The following is a 21,269-nucleotide window of genomic DNA, read 5'->3' as shown; positions in this document are numbered from 1 at the left end:
AGACCTTCATTTTATAGCAAGCAGCAAGCAAACTTGTTCTTTGACCCAAGGAGACATTACTTAAAAGATGTTTCAAGTTTGCTCTCTGCAAGCACAACCCTGAACAATGTCCAGGTAAAGAATAGCCGGAGCCTTGAATTCTTGACATATACAGCAGAAATGTACAGAGACAATCAGGGGTCATAGCAGATCCCTCTCCCAACTGTGGATTCCTTGAAAGGACCTTGGAATCTCAGTGGTCCTGGACCATATCTTGAGACCTCCAGCAGTATGGGGCTAGGGATGTAGCTCCATTGAAGAGCACCTGCTTAGCAAGCACAAGACACTGAATTTGATCCTCAGTATCACAAAAGAAGAAAGAGAGGGAAGTATGGAGGGAGATAAGAGAGAAAAAAAGATGGTAACATGTATCTGTCTGACGCATGTCCTAGTGTGCTCCACAGAACCTGAGACCTATGAAATGCTATGTACTCTGTGAGGCAATTTTTAAAAGCACAAGAATTATGTAGAATCTGAAATCAAAGTAAGAAGACCACATAGCTTTGTTAAGCCAAAGGATTGCTAACACTTTAGCCAGTGTTATATTATAATGTCCTCTTATTGGAGTTGTAATCCCCTTAAAAGTATTGCTTGAATTTGGTGGTGGGAGAAAGGAAGGCTCATCTAATTTTTCATTGGCTCCTAATACCTTACTGTCTCTGAATTCTGTGTTTGCTTAAGCAAACTTACTATGTTATAAAATTTTTTAACCTAAAAGATTTTTTCCTTTGCGAGTCATCTTTCCATATACTTGTGTCATGTATGTGTACATATACACATGCATATACATATATATGTACATATATATGTGTTTGTGTACATCCTAAAACCAGTATAGAGTAGTTCTTACACATTCCCATCATTGACCTAGGATTTTTTTTTCCTCCCTGATAAGTCTCTTTTGTAAACAAAATAATTCTGTGATGAATATCTTTTGTTTTGTCTTTCCCATGGTATTTATCAGTTTTAGTATGATTTTTTTCCATCCAACTCAGTTTTACTCCTAAAAATTCAATATCTGATGGGTTTACCTACTGTTACTTCTATCCTTAATTGCTTTCACTACCTAACATTAAGGATAGCATGTTTCCTTCTGTATTTCGTCTTAAGAGTACCTCAGGAGGCCACCAACTTGTCTGTATTCCCAGTTGTATCATCTGGATGATATTTCCTGCTGGGTAGCCAAACAGCCACAGTAAATCTCCTTTCCTACATGCTGCTGCTAATGCAGTATTCTCTCTGCTCCCCTCCTTATGCTCCAACCCAAGAATCCTCATTCCCATCCCCAGCTCTAGCATTTTTCTTGCCTTTTTGCACAAAGTGATAACTTCTATATAAAACTGAACCTAAAACTCCCCTTCCTACTTTTTTGATAAATGTCCATTCCTTTTGGCATGAAGAAAATAAAGTTGGTTTATTTTATTTATTAAAGTACAATTTTATTTTATACTTTACTATTTCAGAAAAGCCTAACCTCAGTCTCTTTAGGATTTCTCCTGCCCTAAGTTTTGCTTTATGCTAAGGAAAATAACCTTATGTTAAAAGTGAAAATGTAAAGTGTGAACTAGATTTGATAGGAAATTGATTATGTGGATATGTGTATTTTAAAAGTTATGGTCTATGGATTTTTTTAAATGTGGTATTTATACCCAATGAAGTATGACCCTGCTATAAAGAAGGATTGACTTGAGTCATTTGTAGGAAAATAGATGCACCTTTCAATCATATTGTTAAGTGAAATGAATCAGACATACAAACTTAAACATCACATGGTTTCTCTTATATGAGAAACCCAAAATATAAAGAGCAACTCCACACAAGGAATGTAATCATTATGTACTGCAAGCATGCACTAATAAAAAATAAAAACTGGGAAAAAGAGAATCTATTTGATCCTAGGCAAAAGCAAAATAAAATTTAGTGGTCTAAAATACACACCAGAACAACTGAACATGAATTGGACAAGTTGAAATTTGAGAACTTTAGGCAGTCAGCTCCCATTGTGGAGGAGAAGTGAGCACCTAACAAGTCAATCCTCTACAGATAATAGTTACAAATTCCAGACAACAACCACCTGAAGAACTTGAAGGCCTAATTTTGGGTATTTTAGATGTTAGTCAAATACATGGATCAAGTCATTGGGTAAAAGATGAATTTCCAATTCTTTGTAGTCCTCATGGTGGCCACAGTTATAGTGGAGGCCCAGTGGTGGCTGAAATTCCAGCAGAAAGCCTACTGTCATTCTGGCTAATAGAACAGGAAGGAGAATGAGACCAAAGTAACTATGGTTACTACAGAGCAAAGGAAGAACCAGAGAAGGAAATCCCTCACGTCTGCATTTAAACTCACTCCAGATCTCTGGCTGTACCCAAGGTAGCTTGACTAACTGAAATACTTCTTACCTAAGGCTTAAGAGACTGAACTGAGATTTAGCTGCTCCTGTCCTTAGACGTGATAGTTTGGAGTCAGCTAAGTTAATTGGCTATAAAACAAAAAATACCATTCTTTGAACATTCTTTGGCACCATGTGACTAATGTCTCCATAACATGATATTTACAGTGTTCAGGATATGGTACTAAATATATGAAGAACACAGAAAATGTGATGCAGATACCAATCCTGAGATGATTCAGATACTGAAATTATCAAAAACTTTATCAGCTACTATAACTGTGTCTAGTCCTCTGCTAACAGCTGGGGAGGCAAGAAAGGAAATGGGGTGTTAAATGAGGACATAATTAACAGTGAGATACTCCATCACACTTTGTCAAATGTTTAACTTTTATACCAAGTTTGAGAAATACTTAAACTATGAGAGTTTGACCAAGATACTAATACCAGCTTGCCTATGTCAACAGTGACTGGTTTGGCAGAACTTGAGTAAGTCTAAGTTATTTTCTGATGTAAGTTTATATTTGTACATCCTGAGTACCAAAAAAAGCCGTAACAGAGCCCACTCACATGTCCCGGAAATTTTGAGTGGTAGTAGTTTTGAAGTAAGGTCTTACTATGTAGTTCAGGCTGCCCTTGAGCTCACTGTGTAGCCCAAGCTGGCCTTGAAGTCGCAATGGTCCTCTTGCCTCTGCCTCCTAAGTGCTGGGATTATAGGCGTGTACCACCATGCCCAGACCCAGGCAATGTTTAAATATCAAATTGTACTGTTTATTTTTCATTGTGTGTCATTGTGTCACATTGTCATTGTGTCACATTGTCATTGTTGTTAGAATCTTACAGTTATTTTGCCTTGGTACAGTATGTTAATGTCACCATTCAGTATTTTTCTTACCACGCTGGGTAACTACCACTTAGCTTCTCTTAGCCGCCAAGCTCTGTGACTGAGTAGTTAGATGATGACGTAGACAGGCTTGTACTCCTGTCACAGCCACTCCATCTCCTGCACTTTAGCCAAATTATTTGATTTCTCTAAAGCAAACGGAAGTTTTCAAACAAATTTTTAAATCTTAAGTACTTAATACATAAAATTATGTGGATCAAGCTGAATAATACATGCAAACTGCTTATAATAGCCTTTTTTAAGAAGACATCTCTTCATCAGTGTGATAGTTTAACACTAATTGATGGTTAAAGAAAAGGAGTTTGGGGATAAGGAGTATAAGAAAACTTGCTCATCTAAGTTATACAGTTCTCTTTTTCATAAGAAGGTATCCTCAAAGTTAAGTACTTTTACCCCTTAAGGAAATAAATTCAGCCCAAATGTGGTGGTGCATGCCTGTAATCCCAGCACTTGGGAGGCTGAGGCAAGAGGATTACTGTGAATTTGAGGCCAGCCTGGGCTATGTATAGTGTGTTCAAGCCTATCCTGAACTACATAGAAAGATGTAATCTTGGCCAAACATGGTGGCACATGCCTGTAATCCCAGCACTCAGGAGGCTGAGATAGGAGAATCCTTGCAAGTTCGAGACCAGCCTGAGCCACATAGCTCAAGGCCAGCCTGAACTACATAATGAGATCCTGTCTCAAAAAGACCAAAATAAAAGAAAAATGAGAAACGTATAGTCTCAAAAAGAGAAATAAAGTAAATTCAGAAGATATACACAGAAGGTTCCTAGTACAAAGTGAAAGACTTAAAAGACAGATAATAGAAAAGTATTGTTCAAGAATATATATGCCAGCAGGGCATGGTGGCACATGGCTGTAATCCCAGCACTCGGGAGGCTGAGGCAGGAGGATCATTGCAAGTTCAAGACCAGCCTGTGCTACAAAGTGAGCGCAAGGCCAGCCTGAACTGCATAGCAAGACACTGTCTCAAAAAGACAAAAAATATATATATATATATGTGTGTGTGTGTGTGTGTGTGTGTGTGTGTGTGTGTGCCTATGGTAGTGTTGAATCCATAGATTTGGGGGGCTTCACATTAAACCAGAACCCTGTAAAGAACTTGGAAGTAATTGGGGTGTTTAATTTTATTTTTATATTGTTTATTTTCTTGCCACTTCCTTCCGCACTCTGGGATGGTTCCCATTTTGCCCTGGAGTTGTTCCCATGCTGGCAGTGGGTTTGCCTAGCACACATCACGCAGAACAGACAAGTCTCCTAGGATTTTGCTCCCATTGCTTTGCTAGATTTTCAGGAATGTTAATGAGGGTGAAAGAAACAGATTTCACATGTCCATAAATTCTTACAGATTAAATACACTTTTTTTTTCTTTTGCCTTCAGACTTACTTTACTATACTTTTATATTTATTCTCACCAGATTTCTTTTTGTAGATTTTTTTTCTGGTCCCCCTTTTTTTTTTTACCCTAATCATCTTTTTTTCACTTTCTCCTTAATTCAACCAAATCCAGTGCTTTACCTCCGTAACATCTTTTGTCTCAGTATATCTAAAACTGACAAGAAAACATTCAACCTCAGTGTATCCTTTGCTGTTTCATTCTTAAGTTTCAAAATCTAGATAATAAGTGAATCTTTATTTTCAGTCTCTTTTTCTACTCCTTTTTCTGTAATGAATTCTATCAAACTTTTTTAAAGCTATCCATGGTTTATATTCTTTTTACCAGTCCATCACATCTTACCTTGGTTTATTTCTTGGTTTACATTGTTGAAAATAGGAGCATATTTTCTTTTCTGTTTTGAAGGTATAATTCTGTTGAGCTTCACCTAGAAACTAAATAATGTATTTACACATAGTTGACTACACATAGTTGACTAAGCCACTTAAAAATTCCATTTGCACTTGAGAATCTCAAATCCGATTTTGGGGAGTCTTTGGTATGATAGATATTCCTGCTACAGTTCAAATATGTGTCATTGAGAACTTAGTTCTTTTATTTAAAATGGCCTTTTAGGGCTGAGATATAGTTCAGTGATAGAGCACTTGCCTGGGCCCCAATTTCCATTCCCAGCAATGCAAAAATAAATAAAAAAGTTTCATTTCTGTATATATGAGAGAATCTACATTATATTAACAAGTTAAGTCACTATCATCTTTAAAGTTCCATAAATCAGTCTAATTTTACTGATAATTGATTGTTAAAATTTGTAAGAGAAATGTATTGCAAATGAAAACTTTTCATTGTTTTTCCAAATTATTTTATAGAAGGAATAAAATACTTCTACTTTTAGTACCAATTGCAACAAACACAAGTGTTAAATATACATTTCTTTCTTTCAAAGGTTGATTGCTACCACATCCTGGAAAGCAACACAAAAACTTTTTTAAATTTTTTTTTCTTTTGTTGGTGTGTGTGTGTGTGTGTGTGTGTGCCTGTATATGTTTGTTGCTAAGGATCAAACCAAGGGCCTTATGCATGCTAGGTATGCACCCTACCACTAAACTGCATCTCCAGCCCACTTTCCCAATATTTTTGCATTAAAAATAAACCTGGTTCTGATCTAATGAGATATTAGCAGCTTTTCTCCTTAAATATCATTGCATATTCAACTGGCCCTGAACGTACATATTTTTATTTAATACCCATTTATGAGAAGCTGAATCTATGCTAAATTAAAATTGTACCAGTTCACATAGGAGGAAATTTATGGAAACATTTCACAATATCTTCCAACTGTTTCAGATGGGCTTATTTTAATGGATTTGGTTGAATGACTTACCCAGAGCCATATTGGAAGAGTATATAACATATAAAACTTATTTCAGCATTCAGTCCACAAGTTCCACACTTCCAAACTAGTACTTGGAACAATTTATGATGTTAAGTATTTTAAGCCTTAGTACCTCAAAATAAATTCATTTGTTGAGTGTTTAAAATCTAGAATGTTGATTCTCTTTCTTTTTTATTCGAAATTACATTAACTTCATCTTCCTGAAGTACAAGATCCATTTGGACGATATTTGAGACTCAAAAGAAAAATACAGTTAGTGATCTCCAATGCTTATTTACTTTCTAGGGTGCTCAACAAACTATATAATCTTCATTAAGTAAGATAATTTGGCATTGAAAAGAAAGTCTGAATTTCTGGTGAAAGTGTTGCCATTACTATTGACTATATTAATCCTAAGTCCTTTGAAAAATAAATGATTGTCTTCAGTAAATCCTGCCAATCAAAAATCATACTTAACATGCAGTACTCATACTAACTAAACCCTAGTTCAGAACATCTGTCAGAAAGCTACTTACCTTTTTTTTTCCCTGCTAACATGTTAAGACATTTCTTTTAGAAATTTTTACTTGGTCACTGAGGCTCAGAATTTTCATTTCAGATATGTTAACAGATTTACCTGGTATAAATGATAGAAGGTATAGTATATTGCTTAATATATCCAGTAATACTTTTCTTAATAAGAGTCAAAATTGGCATAAGCAGAGCTGTAGTCTTTACTCCAAAAAAATGAAGATCTTAGATACTTTATAGAAATTCCTTAATGAGTCTTTACCTCCTGCCAGTCTACCCAAATAATCTTTGAAACACATCCACCCACACTAGTTATCAAATCTAAATACCACAAAAATTGTCACCAGTTATTTTCTAAGATAAACAAAAGCTTATCACTCTTTCCTATCTTTTCCTTCACCTCTTCATTCACATTAGTTTTAAATGGTTCTTTCACCTCAGAAGCAGTTATTCCTAGTTTATGTCAAAATCATAACTTCAGAAACTACAATATTGTCTTTACCATTTTCCGTAACCTATTTTCAGTTTTAGACCACAATTATACTTTTTGGTTCCTTCAAGCTCCTAAAAAATGATATATTGAGAACCTTTAGTAGCAATTTTTAAAAGGAAGTCATTCTATTTAATGTAATCATGTATTTTATAATTTATCATTAAATTGCCAGATGCTTTTGTCTTAATGTATTTCTCTGATTTTGTTGATATAGATTTGATAATAATAATCTTTCTACAAGTTTGTTTCGTTGTAGTGTCTTAAATGGCTGGCTAACTTTAAAATGTTACCTTTCTTCCTTATATACACTAAAATGCATTGAGACTACCGATTGTGCAGAACATCAAGGAAAAACCTCAGCAAACTGTAAATGTCTTCTGCTGTGATTGCCTTGCAAAGTTCAATAGGCACTTTTAATCCAGAAGACATAGCCTAAATGTCTGTCAGACAAACAGTATGCCGCAGCAAAATGGTCTTATTTGCATCAAGCTCGTGATACATAAAATTCCAGATTGTTTGAATTGCCAAGATTTTATTTTTCTGACTCTTACCCACTACAAATAATACTCTGAATATTTAGACTGTTTATGTAGAAACGATAGAAATTAGAGCAGTAAATTAAATAAGCTGAAGAATATGTTAATTTTAAGAAAAACAAACTAAAATTCTTTGTTTTAAAGAACAAATAATATTCCTAAGAATTTAAAAAGCAAAACTAAAGAGATAGACTCTGAATTACAATTTATGATTAATTCAGATTATATTGGGATTTCAGATCTCAGAACTTGCCAGTGTATAGCTTCAGAAACTACACAAAGCTTTCTAGATATAAGTAAAATTTTTTTTAATCAGAATCTTATAATAGATTATTACAATGCGTTCTTTAATGTTGTTTTTACATATCAGAATACATGTAATACCAGTGTGGGCCACAGGGTGGGAGTGAAAGGCAAGAACTTGTGTTGAAGCAGTTTAAATACATAATTGCATTATCTTTATAGACATTTAACTACTTGTTAAATAATAATAAGGAAATGTAACTTGATTTTCTCTCCTTTATTACAGCAGCATTCTGTAGAAAAGAATCTATAAGAAGAAATAAAGATAATTGATGTAAATATAAAGATCATTATTAGTGAATATTAAAAGATCTTGCACAGTTTTTTGCCTGAGTTTCTGATCATCTGAAGTACTTAGTAACAATTTTGGTCAAATTTTGAATTTGAGAAATTCCTCAGATATCAGTACTGGAGATAGTAGTTGGAAAAATTTAGCAAAAATACTTCATACTTTCATACTTCCTATTTTCATTTTGCTTTTACCATCACCTCATTTTTTTAAAAACATTGTACATTATAGTCTATTGTACTGACTCAGTTTTTCAATAAAGAAGGCAGGTTTTCCATTGCTTCAGTTAATCCAGTCTCATTTGAGTTTGGAAGCAACTTAAAGTGTAGTCACTTTTGTATCTTTAAGGTCAGAAGACAAGATGTTTCTTCCCCTAGAAAAGAAACTTCATCAAGGAGTCCTGCCATTCCTTTAACCCATGAAAGGTAGTTTTATATCCTTCATTTTGTTTTGTTTTTCTGACTCTTAGATTACAAATATTAAATATACAGTATTTTATATTTACATATTTTTCAATTTTAGGAATTGTAAAAGATCTGCCTCTTTTAGAACTGGAAGAGACCAAACCAAAGCTCCTATATATTAAAATGACCTAAATAATTATATGATTACAATATAGCAGAGCTGGATCTAAAAGCTGAATTTTGAAAATCTTGGTTATTTTAATAGACAACGTATGACAGGCCATATTATTTTTTTGGTAAATCATAATGTGAACCTTACCATAATCAGTACTTAATATTCTATTTATGTTTTTAGAGAACAAACATCAATACATTGATGTTTTTAATGTGAGAATAAGACAGCTAGCATCACTGTGATATGTGAATAGCTAGCCTCACTGTGATAAGTGGATATACATGTCTGTACTACATTTATGTATTAGAACTTTTAATTTATCACTTACCCTGTGCCTGGCTGTCCAAACATTAAGAGTTATTGGGAGACATTTCCTACTAAGTTAGCCTGATTAATGCTTGGTTACAGCTTATATTTTAAAATACTGATGTTTTTGTTGTTGTTTTTTAGGGATAATTTAGAGAAGACTTTCTGGGCTCTGAAAGAAGAATTTCATAGAATATGTATGCTAGCAAAAGCACAAAAGGACTACTTAAGCAAACTTAATATACCAGACATTACAATTGGTAAGATTTTATTTAACTTAGTTATTTTATTTGTTGAAATTGACTTGTTTGAGCATAAAAATATTTCTAAATGCTTATAAATAGCATTAAATATGTGCATCATGGCCCTCACTCACTCATATTTGAGTAGTATGTGTTGTTTTAAGTTCTGTAGGGTATTACATTATGTAATTCCTGTTTTTTTCTGTTTGCATATATGTGATGGTATGCGTATTGACTGAACTGAATAACTGAATTACCATTCAACCTAATGGGAAGTCCCATCTTGAAAAACTACAAAATAAGTATAGGATATATCTCCCAGACTTTTAGGTTGCTTTTGGGGGGTCATATTAAATATTAAATCATGTGTTACTAAGTAACCTTGAAGCAACACTTACATGTGAATTAACTAAAATTGAAATGTCAGGTTTGCTTTTACCACCTAAATTTCATTGAATGTTATAGTTTCTGATAATTGTTTCAAAAATAAAAAAATGTAACATGCACATTTCCTGAGTACCAGTTCTGTTGGAGCACAAAACCAACAGAACTGGTACTCAGGAAATACAAACTTGAATAAAATATAACTTAGAAGGACTGTCTATTTCACATGTGTTGCAATATGTTTTTCAAAAGCTCTACCCATTCCTAAAGTCTCAGGCAGGCTTCCTGGTGTTCGCTACAATTGTTACATATTAATAGCAAAATACCAGGGGTTAAGTCTGTTAGCCATGCACATCCAAAGACAAAAAGAAAGTAAATTGATCATTTCTGTTGATAAATGCTCCTTTATCCTGTGATTGGAGGTAATATGCAGATAATTCCCAAGTGATGTGATTTACAGCTTTCACTCTTGAGAGAGACTGCAGCAGCGATGACTAGCACCCTTTTATTTAAACATTACTTTTCATTTCTTACAGCTCTTACATCTGAGCTATTTAGAAATCATTGTAGAGGGTAAATTCACTTTTTGCAACTACCACCTTGTTTTTGGTGAAGCTGTGAAATGAGGAAAGGAAGAAACAAAACAATCTTTGTAGACAGGCATAATTTGTTCCTTCCCTTTGCATTCCTCTACTTTTCCCCAAAAGACCTCTTAATTTCTCCGTCTAAATTTTTGTCATTGTTATGAAAAATAGAACATTTTTACACAGTAAAGATACTAGCTATGTCTGAAGTAAACATTATTTTTATTTAAAATATGCTAGTGGTAGCCTAGAATTCATAAGCATGCTTTTTGAACATCAACGTCTTATCAAAACATTGTAATGGTGATTCATCCTTTGTTACACAGAGAACATCCCATTATCAATGGCTTAATACTTTGACCATTTTTAAATTACACAGGTCTGAATTGGAATATTTATCTGTCAACTGGAACACTTGAGTGTTTAACTTCAATTTCTTCCTCACTGAAACTGCTTCTTAACATTATTCTTATGCTTTATATGAACTGTGTCACAAATAATAAATACAGCATTATTCATGAAATACTGTGGATCTGCTGTCCTACAGATTTCAGTGAAGTTTTGCTCTATCCACACAGAGACCAAAATACCAAGTACTAGGCCCTGACAGTAGCAGATCAAAAAGGAAAAGAAAGAAAAAAAATATTTTTGAAAAAGGTGCCTATTCAGGGTTCCCAAGTATGTATGCTACATTGAATAAAAATATAGAGAAACTATTTTACATATTATATGTATAATATATATAGAAAAAGTATAACAGTTATTGTTCCTGTTTTGTAATTAAAATTTGACTTTTAAAGACCAAATATAATTAATTTTAAAATGCTGAGTTAGTAAAATCATACATTTCCTTTTATTATTTTTTTCTACTTATCCACATATGGCAATAACCTTGAGAAAGCGATAAGGATAGAAATGTATGTTTAAGCAAATATGTCTCCAGGAGAAAAGCACTGTTTGATCCAAAAGAAAGGTCTCGTTTCATTGGCGATGAAGAGACAATAAAGGGTTAAGGATTGCAAGCAACCATCAAGTCCTTTTCTGTTGTCAATAATCGCGGAAACAAAACTGAGAAATAGTCTAAATGGATAGCCTGTACTTAAAATTTGGAAATCTAAAATTGTTTCTCATCTGCTTTGTTTTCCTTGCAAAAATAAATATTCTTGAAACATACAAATGTAGAGCTATTTGCTCACCTAATCTTTTTTCTCAGTATGGTGTCAGGACGACAAGTATTTTCATGCACTTTGTTGGAATTTTACATTTTCTAATCTTAAATTTTTAGTAATTTTAGGAATCTTAGGTGCAAATCTTCTTTTAATAGATATTTACTATCACCATATGAGCATATTAGCTCAAATTATTTTAATGTGGTGGAGGTTGTATGCCAGCTAGCTATACTGAAAGAAAATAACTGCTTTATTACAGCTGTGTGATTTCTCCATGTTTTCTTTGCAAGGGGGATAGGTCAACTGCTAGGAAAGTAATTCCAAGCACATTTCTGTCAATTTGAGGACTCCTCTCTATATATAGAAACCAACATGTTCAATTTAGCATAATGGTTCTGAGCACAGACTCTAGAGCTAGACTTCCTGGGTTCCAGTGCCAGATCTACCACTCACTAGCTGTGTAGCTTGGAATTAACCTCTCCATGTCTCAGTTTCTTCATGCAGAAATTGGGGGTAATAGTGACTAACTCGGGATAATAGTGTCTGTCTTGGGATTATTCTGAATACTGAATGAATTCATGCTCATATAACAATTATAACAGTGCATGGGAGTGCTATTAATGTTAATAGTTGTTGCCATTAGCAGCAGCACCAGATTCTAAAGCATTCACCCTGTTCTTGTAAAGATCATTTGATAAGCTTTCCTCCTTCTCACATGTTACACATTTTGATTACTCTTTCCTACAATGTCTTGCCACCTTCAAGTCTACTGCCAAGAAAAATGACTACTTGAAAGCTAATGGACTTTAAGAACCTCAAAGGTCAAAGAAATTCAGCTAAACAATTGAGCTTAATCTCAGTTACTGTACTATTCCTAGTCATAGACAGGGTATCTAATAAATACAGGTTATTATCCTAGGCTCTGTGAAGAAAAGAACCTAGATTCATTCAGAGTTCATTTATTAAGGCCATACTATGTGCCAGGCACTGGACAGGATACTTGAGTAAGTGGTGAACAGAACATAGTTTAAGACATCAAAAACCCTACTTTAATGGGAGGAAGAGAGGTATACTTGAAAGTATGACACCGATTGTTCAACCTTCAGGTTACCTAATGGTCCTAGGAGAGGGATCCAGAGAAACTAATGTCTAAATCAGGATCTGAGAGACAAATAAGAATTATGTAAAGAGAAATGGAAAGGAGTTAGGCAGTACATGTACAAAGGTCCAGAGACAAGCACATGGTTATTTGGGAAAATATGCAAAGTTCATTATAGCCGGAGTAAGAAGTGAAACCGGGATGCTGAAAGGTGAGTGGGGAAAGGTGCCTAGGGACCAGTTATGAATAGTTTCTTTGCCTTGTGTGAGGGCCACAAGACTTTGGAGAGCTGTGACAAGCTTTTATTAAGGAAGTAACATGACCAGATTTGTACTTTAGAAAAACTGCTCTGAGAAGGAAGGGTAGGAGGGAAAGTTGCAACGTCGAGAACAGATTGGATATGAGACAACTTTAGAGGCATGGAAGCAGTTCAAAGGCTGTTGTAATAATCCAGTGAGAGGGGATGGTGTGAACTAAAGAGAGACAGTAGATATATAATAGGGTTAACTAAAGAAGTTAGTTTCATTGTACCACACACTGTAAAGAAGATATTTTATGTTAGAAATATGTGGTAACGAAAGAGAAAAAGCTGTCATGAGACGCCAAAGATCGGAGGAACTGACGTGTGTTAGGTGCTTGCTGATGTGGACAGACGCTGTAGGGTGTTCTGTCTGCCCTACTTCGGCCTGCATCCTTGGTGAAGTCTCCAATTTGTGAATATATCAATTTAATAATGACAATCAATTTAAAATGCTAATTTTAATGTTTTTGCAAACTATTGAATAAAAATATGTTACCAACTTCATTACCTTCTTGAATTGACACTGTGGAGCAGAATTGTGCTTTTTCTATTATCTCAGGATCATCAACATAGAGATTTTTTTTGTTGTTTACTGCAAAATATAGCTCCCATTGCCCACACGTTAGACTGCAGTGTTTTCTGAGTTCTTATTTCTGCATATTTGTTTTTATTGCCTTACCCCATGCTTTCAGCTCTGGATTTCTTACCTACCTTTAACAACTCATATCCTGTTTTTAATTTGCTCTTTCAAGTAAGCTGTGAGCTAGGGATTCCTCAAGCTTGTTAGAAGAGGTCTAAAATGAGAATAGGAGCAAAATTCATGTGCCTGTAGACCTTTTGGCTCTATTTCTAACTCCACAAAAGTTATGCTTCCTTCCTAGCTTTTGACTATGTCGTAGAGCTGAGTTTTGGGATAAGTAGCTTCTGAATAAATGTGCTACAGAGGTCACTGTACTTGCTTGATAAAATACCTGTTGTGTACAGAGGTTTGTTTTTGTTTTGTCTTTACTTAGAGATTAAACCCAGGCCATGTGCCTGCTAGGCAAATAAATGTTCTACCACTGTGCTACATCTCAGCCTCGGAGGCCTTTTTTTAAATATAAGAAAACCATATATTCAGACCATATATTCAATAACATTTCATCCTTCCTTTGCCTCCATTATTTTCCTTCTTCCCAACGTGCATCACCACTCTCACATGTTGAGATAGTGGCTAAACTGATTAGTGGTACACTTAGTTACACATTGATATTAATTCATATAGTAAATCATAAATGACATATATATATGTATATATAACAAGAATTTTCCCTTTTAACAACTTACTTATCTAAGCAAGCTCACAGTTACAGCTTCCATTACTGACAAAATGTTTAAATGTATACACTACAAGCAATTTTTTTAAGTGTGGAGTAGTGTAACTGTGAACAGTATACAGCGCTTAAAGCAAAAGACCAAGGAAAAGACAAAGTAGTTAAACTTCGACTAATAAGCTGTGTTCCCGTTCACCTGCTGAAGACTGCTAAGATTCAAATGTAAAAATCCCAATTGTCTTCGGTTTCCATAAAAACCAATAGAAAAGATAGTACTCTACTGCCCAAAGCTGACTGAACAGATCTTAAAGAATGATTTGCATTATGATTATCTCCCTTTTGTGTTCTTTTTCCTGCAGAAACACAGTGCTCTGTGCCTATACAGTGTACAGATAAAACAGATAAACAAGAAGCGCTGTTTAAGCCTCAGGCTAAAGATGATATAAATAGAGGTGCATCATGTATTACATCTGTCACACCAAGAGGACTGGGTCGAGATGAGGAAGACACCTCTTTTGAATCCCTTTCTAAATTCAATGTCAAGTTTCCACCTATGGACAGTGACTCTACTTTCTTACATAGCACCGCGGAGAGACCCAACATTCTTGGCCTTGCTGCATCTGAGGCAGTGTGCCCGGACAAATTTAATGTGGAGCTCAGAGATAACCGAGGAAACATTGTTAAAACAGAAGAAACTTTATTTGAAATTCAGGGACTTGATCCCATAGCTTCAGCTATACAGAACCTTAAAACAACTGACAAATCAAAACCCTCAGATCTTTTAAACAGTTGCATCAGGACAACTCTGGATAGAGCTTTATGTTTGCCACCTGGAGACCATAATGCATTATATGTAAATACGTTCCCACTTCAGGACCCATCTGATGCACCTTTTCCTTCACTGGATTCCCCAGGAAAAGCCATCCGAGGACCACAGCAGGTAACTGTTTTACATTAACAAATACTTCGTTATGTGTGAACACACATTTTGCCATAAATGCATCTCTTTAGGTTATCGATATCCTTTTCACATTAATGATTAGCCAGTTAAGGCTTTCAGTAAAAATGTTCCCAGTGCTATAGTAAAGGACACAGAATTTACAAATCTGAATATGATAAAGCTTATAAAATTTATGGCAGAGTTTTAAATACACAACCTTATCTTTATCTAGCATGGCATCACTTTCTTGGTCTCTGTTAAAAGCTTGTTTACTCAGCATCAGTATTATAACCAGTTTCTTTATTAAATTTCAAAATGTGAAACGGTGTTTTTTAAAAGGATATATACATGTGTATATATCACGTTGTCACATGAACACAATTTCCCATAATTAATTCATCATATATCCTAGTTCTCAGAATAGGTGAATTGGCTTTTAATTAATACTTATATTATACTTTAGTTATATGATAAGTGGATCTGTAGGGTGTTAGTTTGGGGTGCTAATCTGCACTGAACATGTAGCCTAATATATTTATAAGTAGTCTCATTAAACGTGGCATTGAAAGCTACTTGTAACCCACCAATCCACTCCCACTCTCCCTCCCTTTAAGATTCAGGTTCTTTCGTAGACTGATTCTTGTTTAAAAAAAAAAAAAAGCTTTAATGCCTGAAGGCAAGTGAGAAATAATTATTACAATAAATAGAATTTTGTGCAAATATAAATTGACGTACATATATAACTTGCAAACTTTTTTCTCTTTATTTTGAGATACTTTAAAAAATTTTTGATTAATATCCTTTGAGTATAAGTACTATTACAGACTTTAATCAGCATGTAAAGAAGGCTATAGTCAAGCTGCATTATATTTTAATATTGGGAAAAACTAGGTATTGCTGTTAACAAGCCTTAATTATAAACTCACTTAAGTTCTACATTGTACCCTATTGCACATCATAGTCCCAGTTGTAGTTGTTACTAAATGAAACAAATTACACAATTTCATTTAGTGCAAGTATAATTCCTGTGGAGCTGTGAACTGTATCAGTTCTAATGCTTGTTACTTTTTTTCTCCATATTTCTTGCCTGTTCTTTTACTAGTTAGTCTGTGCATTCATGTTTCAGTAGATGGCACCCTGCATTGTGCATTTGCTTTCTGTACTCCAGCAAGAGAAACAGCTGGTATGTGATTACAACTTGATGGAAAAGTATTCAGCTTAAAAAATGCAGGAGAATTGGTGTTGAGCTGTCACACGACATGGGGCATAAGGTTAGATAATTGATATCTTGGCAGAAAAAGCAAAGAAATTAGTTTGATGTGAAGGCCATGTTACTTTACAATTGAAAGAATTTTTCATAAAATGTTTCTAGAAACATTATTTTATTAGTGTTAATAAAGGTCATATAGTAAATACAAAATTCTTGAGTTCATAGTAACAGAGAAGTACAATTTTGATTGCATATTAAAAATTATATTATTCGTTACTACTAAGCACCTATTTTATACATTCAATTATTATAGCAAAATGTGTCAGCTTATTTTTGTTTTATTTGATTTTGTTTCTTACTTTTGCTGAATCAGCTATTAAGATATAACTAAATTCCATGAAGAAATCAAATGTGAATTAATTGCTTCTAATGGAGAAGAACTTTGAAGATAAGTTAGCAGTGGAATTTTGGCTTACCAAATATGAAAGCTAAACTGTTTCAAAGTTAAATTCTATAGATCTTAGCAAAAATTTTGTTTAATCTTTTTATAACATTATTAATTTTTTTTAATTTGTACTGTTTTGCTTAAACTCCAGACAGTAGTATTTGAACATAGTTAACCCTCGGTTTTTGTTTATATACTCAGAATTATGACTTGACTTTTATGGAAGAAAGTCTTTTCTAAAAAAGTTTATTTTTCCCAAAATTTCATAACATTTATTTTAGATATTACCATTTTCTATGGCAAAATGGCCACTTCTCATGAAAAGAATTGAATCCATGTTATTTAAGTCCTAAATACTGACTGTATCTTGCTCCCTAGATTTTATATATTTATTCCAGTTGCGCACACCTGTCCAGTAAAATGTTTATAGAAGACAATAATGTTGTGAAAGCCAAATGCTCAAGTAGTGATACACTGTTTCTGTAAGTGATTGCTTAACTAGAAAGAATGAAAATTGTGAGGCTGTGTACTAGGCTGTGTTTCACTCTAAAACACAGCCGTGTAAGAACATAAAGGAATATTTTTAAATTGGCTTTAAAGTGATTTTCCTCAAAGTATCAAAAGTCAGGGTAACTTATCTATATCAACGTAAGGAAGAAAATTTTTTAAATAACCTCGTTTATTTAATTCAGAAAATAAATTATTTTCTAGTCAGTGTTACTTACCAAGTATTGTCTATTAAACTAAATGTTATATCTTCTTCTAAAAGCTTTTTAAAAGATAAATACAGTTTTTCATTTATTTGCTGGTGGTTATAATGGAGGTGGTTCTATTAAATGAGGATTTTCTGTAATTCTTTAATTGGGCAGCTATTAGTAGGTTTCACTGTATTCTGCACAAGAAAGAATATGAAGGCCAAACTATAGATTAAATAATAGGAGCAAAGGTAGAAGTCAGAAGTGTCTGATACTAGCTTTTGTTGAATTAATTTAAATATGTAAGTTTTCAAAAACCAGCCCCTGACAATCAAACTCATCAGTGGACTCCATTTAGTAGTTGAAAAAATTTACTTTTTAAAAAATCAAAATGCTGATTCATATAAGATTTATTTATTATATGTTTGTTTATAAGTAGTAGGGAGATTTAAATTACTTTTGGTTAAGGTACATGCACACATACAAGTCTAGTGCATCATGTTTTAAAAGAAGGCGCTGTGACTTAAAGTGTCTATTATAAAATGAAAAAGGTAGAATTTAGTAAAAAGTCTGAAGTTTTGAATGTTGTTCCACAATGACTCCCGCTGAGATAACTGAGCACTAAAAATTGCTGCAGCTAAAGCTACAATAATCTTAAAATATATAAAGATAAAACGCAGGGGGGTGTGTTTTTAGTGATTATTTTTTCTTTCTTCCCCTTTCCCCTTGTGAAACCTAGGGCCTTGTGCATGCTAGGCAAGCACCCTACATTGATACGCATCTCTCACACCAGTGACTTTTAATCGAAGTTCAGTTGTATCCTTTATGGAAAAAAGAATTGAGTCGTATCCTCATTCGAACTCTGTGGAAAAGTAACTTGGCATCATATTAAGAAACTTCATATATAAATACACATAACTCATTCAAATATTTAAATTTTAAATTCAGTTTGAGTTGATTTGAAACACAAGTAACAGAAGATGTTGTTTGTTTGTTTCCTGCAGCCGCTTTGGAACCCCTTTCCTAATCAAGACAGTGACTTACTGGCACAAAGTGACACAGACTCAGAACTGCATCCACCTCGAGTGTGTGAATTCTGTCAGGCAGTTTTCCCACCATCCATTATGTCCAGGGGGGATTTCCTCCGGCATCTCAATTCACACTTTAATGGGGAGACGTAAGGCACATTTAAGAACGTATATCTCTAGTTCTGTGTCCTGATTTGGTGTTCCTAATACTATAAATACTTGATTGTAATGTAACTTGAAGATCATTTATAGAAAGTAATGTCGTTATTTAATTTTTTTCTAAACTTATTTTGTAACTTTTATTACCCTTTAAAAGATTGTTTTGTAAAAAACTGTAATACAATGTATTCTTGTTTACAATATTATCATAATTCAAAATTATATGTGTGACTCAGAGTTGTATAATCATGTTTGCTTCAGATATCTAAGCTTATTGCTTGGATTTCTAATGAAACCTAATGAATTTGATGATGTCAAATGTTGACAGAGTTTCTGTTGTTTTCATTTTAAAAATTAGTTTATGCTATAGGTAAAGTTCTTTATAAATGTATAATAGAAAATAGCAGATAACATAAATATCTAAGTACCAAGTGGAAGACATTGGTTGTCCAGTGATAATTATTTAAATACTTCTGGATTTTTAATAATATATAAGGTTTTAATTTTTACTGTGTATATACCTACATGATAAAATGAATTAAATATGAAGAGTTCCTAATGTTGTGATCGTTAGTGTTCTTTTGTTCATGATAAATAAATCACATTTGGGGGCATTTGAAAAATTCACTTTCTTTCCATTAACCTAACAGAAGAGTGATGACCAGATCCGGTGACATTTATTATAATTAGTAGGTCACTTTGAATTTTAAAATCATTTCTCGAACTAAACTTTCTAAAGGAACATTTGCTTTTAATGAGAGCAAATATACAACCCTGTAAAGACTATCCATATTTATTCATTTAGATGAGGGCATTGACATTCTTGTTGAGAAATTTGTTATTCATTGTTAGCAGCCTGATTGATGGCCACTGGAAGACAGAGAGGGAGGTTACAGATCAGTGCCGAAATTTTGTTTAAAAAGAAACGCCCTTTTCACATATCTTCCTCTTGCATTTCTGTTTCACCCTGAGTTTTGCAAAGATCTGCGGCATGGCTTCCATTTTAAACAGTGATGAACACTGATTCGCAGCTCTCAAACAGAAATCGGAGCCTTCGTTTCGTGAAGCAGGTGTTGTGAAGCGCAGGCTCTGGGACGGGACTCGCATAGGCCCCAGTGCACAGTGAGCAGCCTTCACTTGTGGAGGAATGGGTGGCACTTGACTTCTCAGGGTGCCAAGCGCGTCGCATTGACATCTTCCTCGCCGAGGTGACACAGCGATTGTTAGGTGTTCGCTGTGAAGGGTTCTGAGGCATGCACATCTTTTTCAGTGCCACCGGGCCTGGACGCCTAGACAATTATCCACGACCCCTCCCTTCCCCCATGCCTTCCTTCGCCGCGCACCCACACCCACACACAGAATGGAAGCCGAAACTTGCCAGTGTGTACCAGCCAGAATAAACCCAGCACCTATTTTGTGCAAGGGGTTAGTTTCCCTCACCTTCCATAGAAAGGCAAGAGTCGCTCTCACACACTTGACATCTAATTTGCTGACCACCCGAGAAAAGTAGCCCTGAAAGTGGACCCCTGACCCCTTTTCTCCTGTCCGTTCTTTCCCACCTCCACCACTTGTAAGTAGGAGCTGGGAACTGTGTTCTCTTGGATACTAGTGGCACCCTGAGGTCCAGCTTCGGAGAGACGGAGACCCTGCCGGGCCACTGCGTGGAGCAGAGGCCGCACAGGTGGCGCCAGCCGCAGCCTGGAAGGCGGATGGGCACCGCCGCGTCTGACCCTCTGTCTCCTTCTGAGTCGTGCAGGGGCTGCCTCTTGGCATCTGCTAAGCGTGGCCGGGTAAGAACAGCTCCCAGGTAGAAAAGCTGCACACGCAAAACGCTGAGTCTGAAAAAGCCACCCCCGCCGAGGCGAGGCAGTTGTGAGCGGGATGCCTGAGAAGTGGGAGGTGAATGTCCTCGGGAGGGCCCCCCGCCCCGCGCAGCTTTCCCCGGAGGCTGAGGCTGCTGCCAGCGGGGACATCTGCTTTCTTACACCCAGCCTGGCTCCCCCGCCCCCTCAGCCCCGGGTTGCGTGGTTATTTTACCAACACGGGGGGAGGGAGAGCTCGGGGAGGTAGAACAGGGTGGATGGAAGCCTAGAAGATTTTCTCCCCCCAGTCCCCTCCTTTCTTCTTCACATCTTTTAACCTTCAAGGTAAAGACTTCATAAATATGAAACAGGAAGCCAGTCCGCCGGCACCTGGGCCGCCGGGGCTGGGCCTCGGCCTCCTCTGGGCGCCGGCTCGCGGGCGCAGGGGCCGCGCGGGGCGCCCCGCCTGTGGCTCCTTCTCCCCGCTGCTGCCTCGACAGCTGCTTGTAGCTACAGTAATTAGACTGTCAGTGCTCGTTAGAGGAGCGGGGACACGCGGCTGACAGCAGATTCCGAGACTCCCCGGCTTAATTTCTACGAGATCTTTAAAGCATTAATTGAGGTCTCCCCAACTCTTCCCTCCCGTCCCCCTCCTCAACTCCTCCCTTCGCCAAAATATCTGAAAATTCCGCGTGGAAGCCGTGAGCCCGCCGCCGCCCGCGCTCCCGCGCCCGCCGCGCTTCGCATCCACGCGG

The 21,269-nt window shown here is 35.7% G+C and overlaps 1 protein-coding gene across 8 annotated transcripts in view; it reads left to right on the top strand.

Moving 5' to 3' along the window:
• Tank (TRAF family member-associated NFKB activator) overlaps nucleotides 1–19,279 on the top strand; it is a 91,162-nt gene extending 71,883 nt beyond the window's left edge. For 7 of the 8 annotated variants that reach the window (XM_013518758.1, XM_013518755.1, XM_013518754.1 and 4 more), the window contains 4 exons: nucleotides 8,607–8,683; nucleotides 9,288–9,403; nucleotides 14,595–15,175; nucleotides 18,530–19,279. In XM_013518758.1, coding sequence (XP_013374212.1) covers nucleotides 8,607–8,683; nucleotides 9,288–9,403; nucleotides 14,595–15,175; nucleotides 18,530–18,706 — 951 coding nt within the window. In that variant the 3' untranslated portion in view covers nucleotides 18,707–19,279. The other variant, XM_013518757.1, reaches the window with a different exon arrangement.
• Nucleotides 19,280–21,269: the final 1,990 nt, after the last annotated feature.

Source organism: Chinchilla lanigera, unplaced genomic scaffold (genome assembly GCF_000276665.1).
Source record: "Chinchilla lanigera isolate Chin_1 unplaced genomic scaffold, ChiLan1.0 scaffold00048, whole genome shotgun sequence".
NCBI lineage: Eukaryota > Metazoa > Chordata > Mammalia > Rodentia > Chinchillidae > Chinchilla > Chinchilla lanigera.
This window is presented reverse-complemented; position numbering and strand designations above follow the sequence as displayed.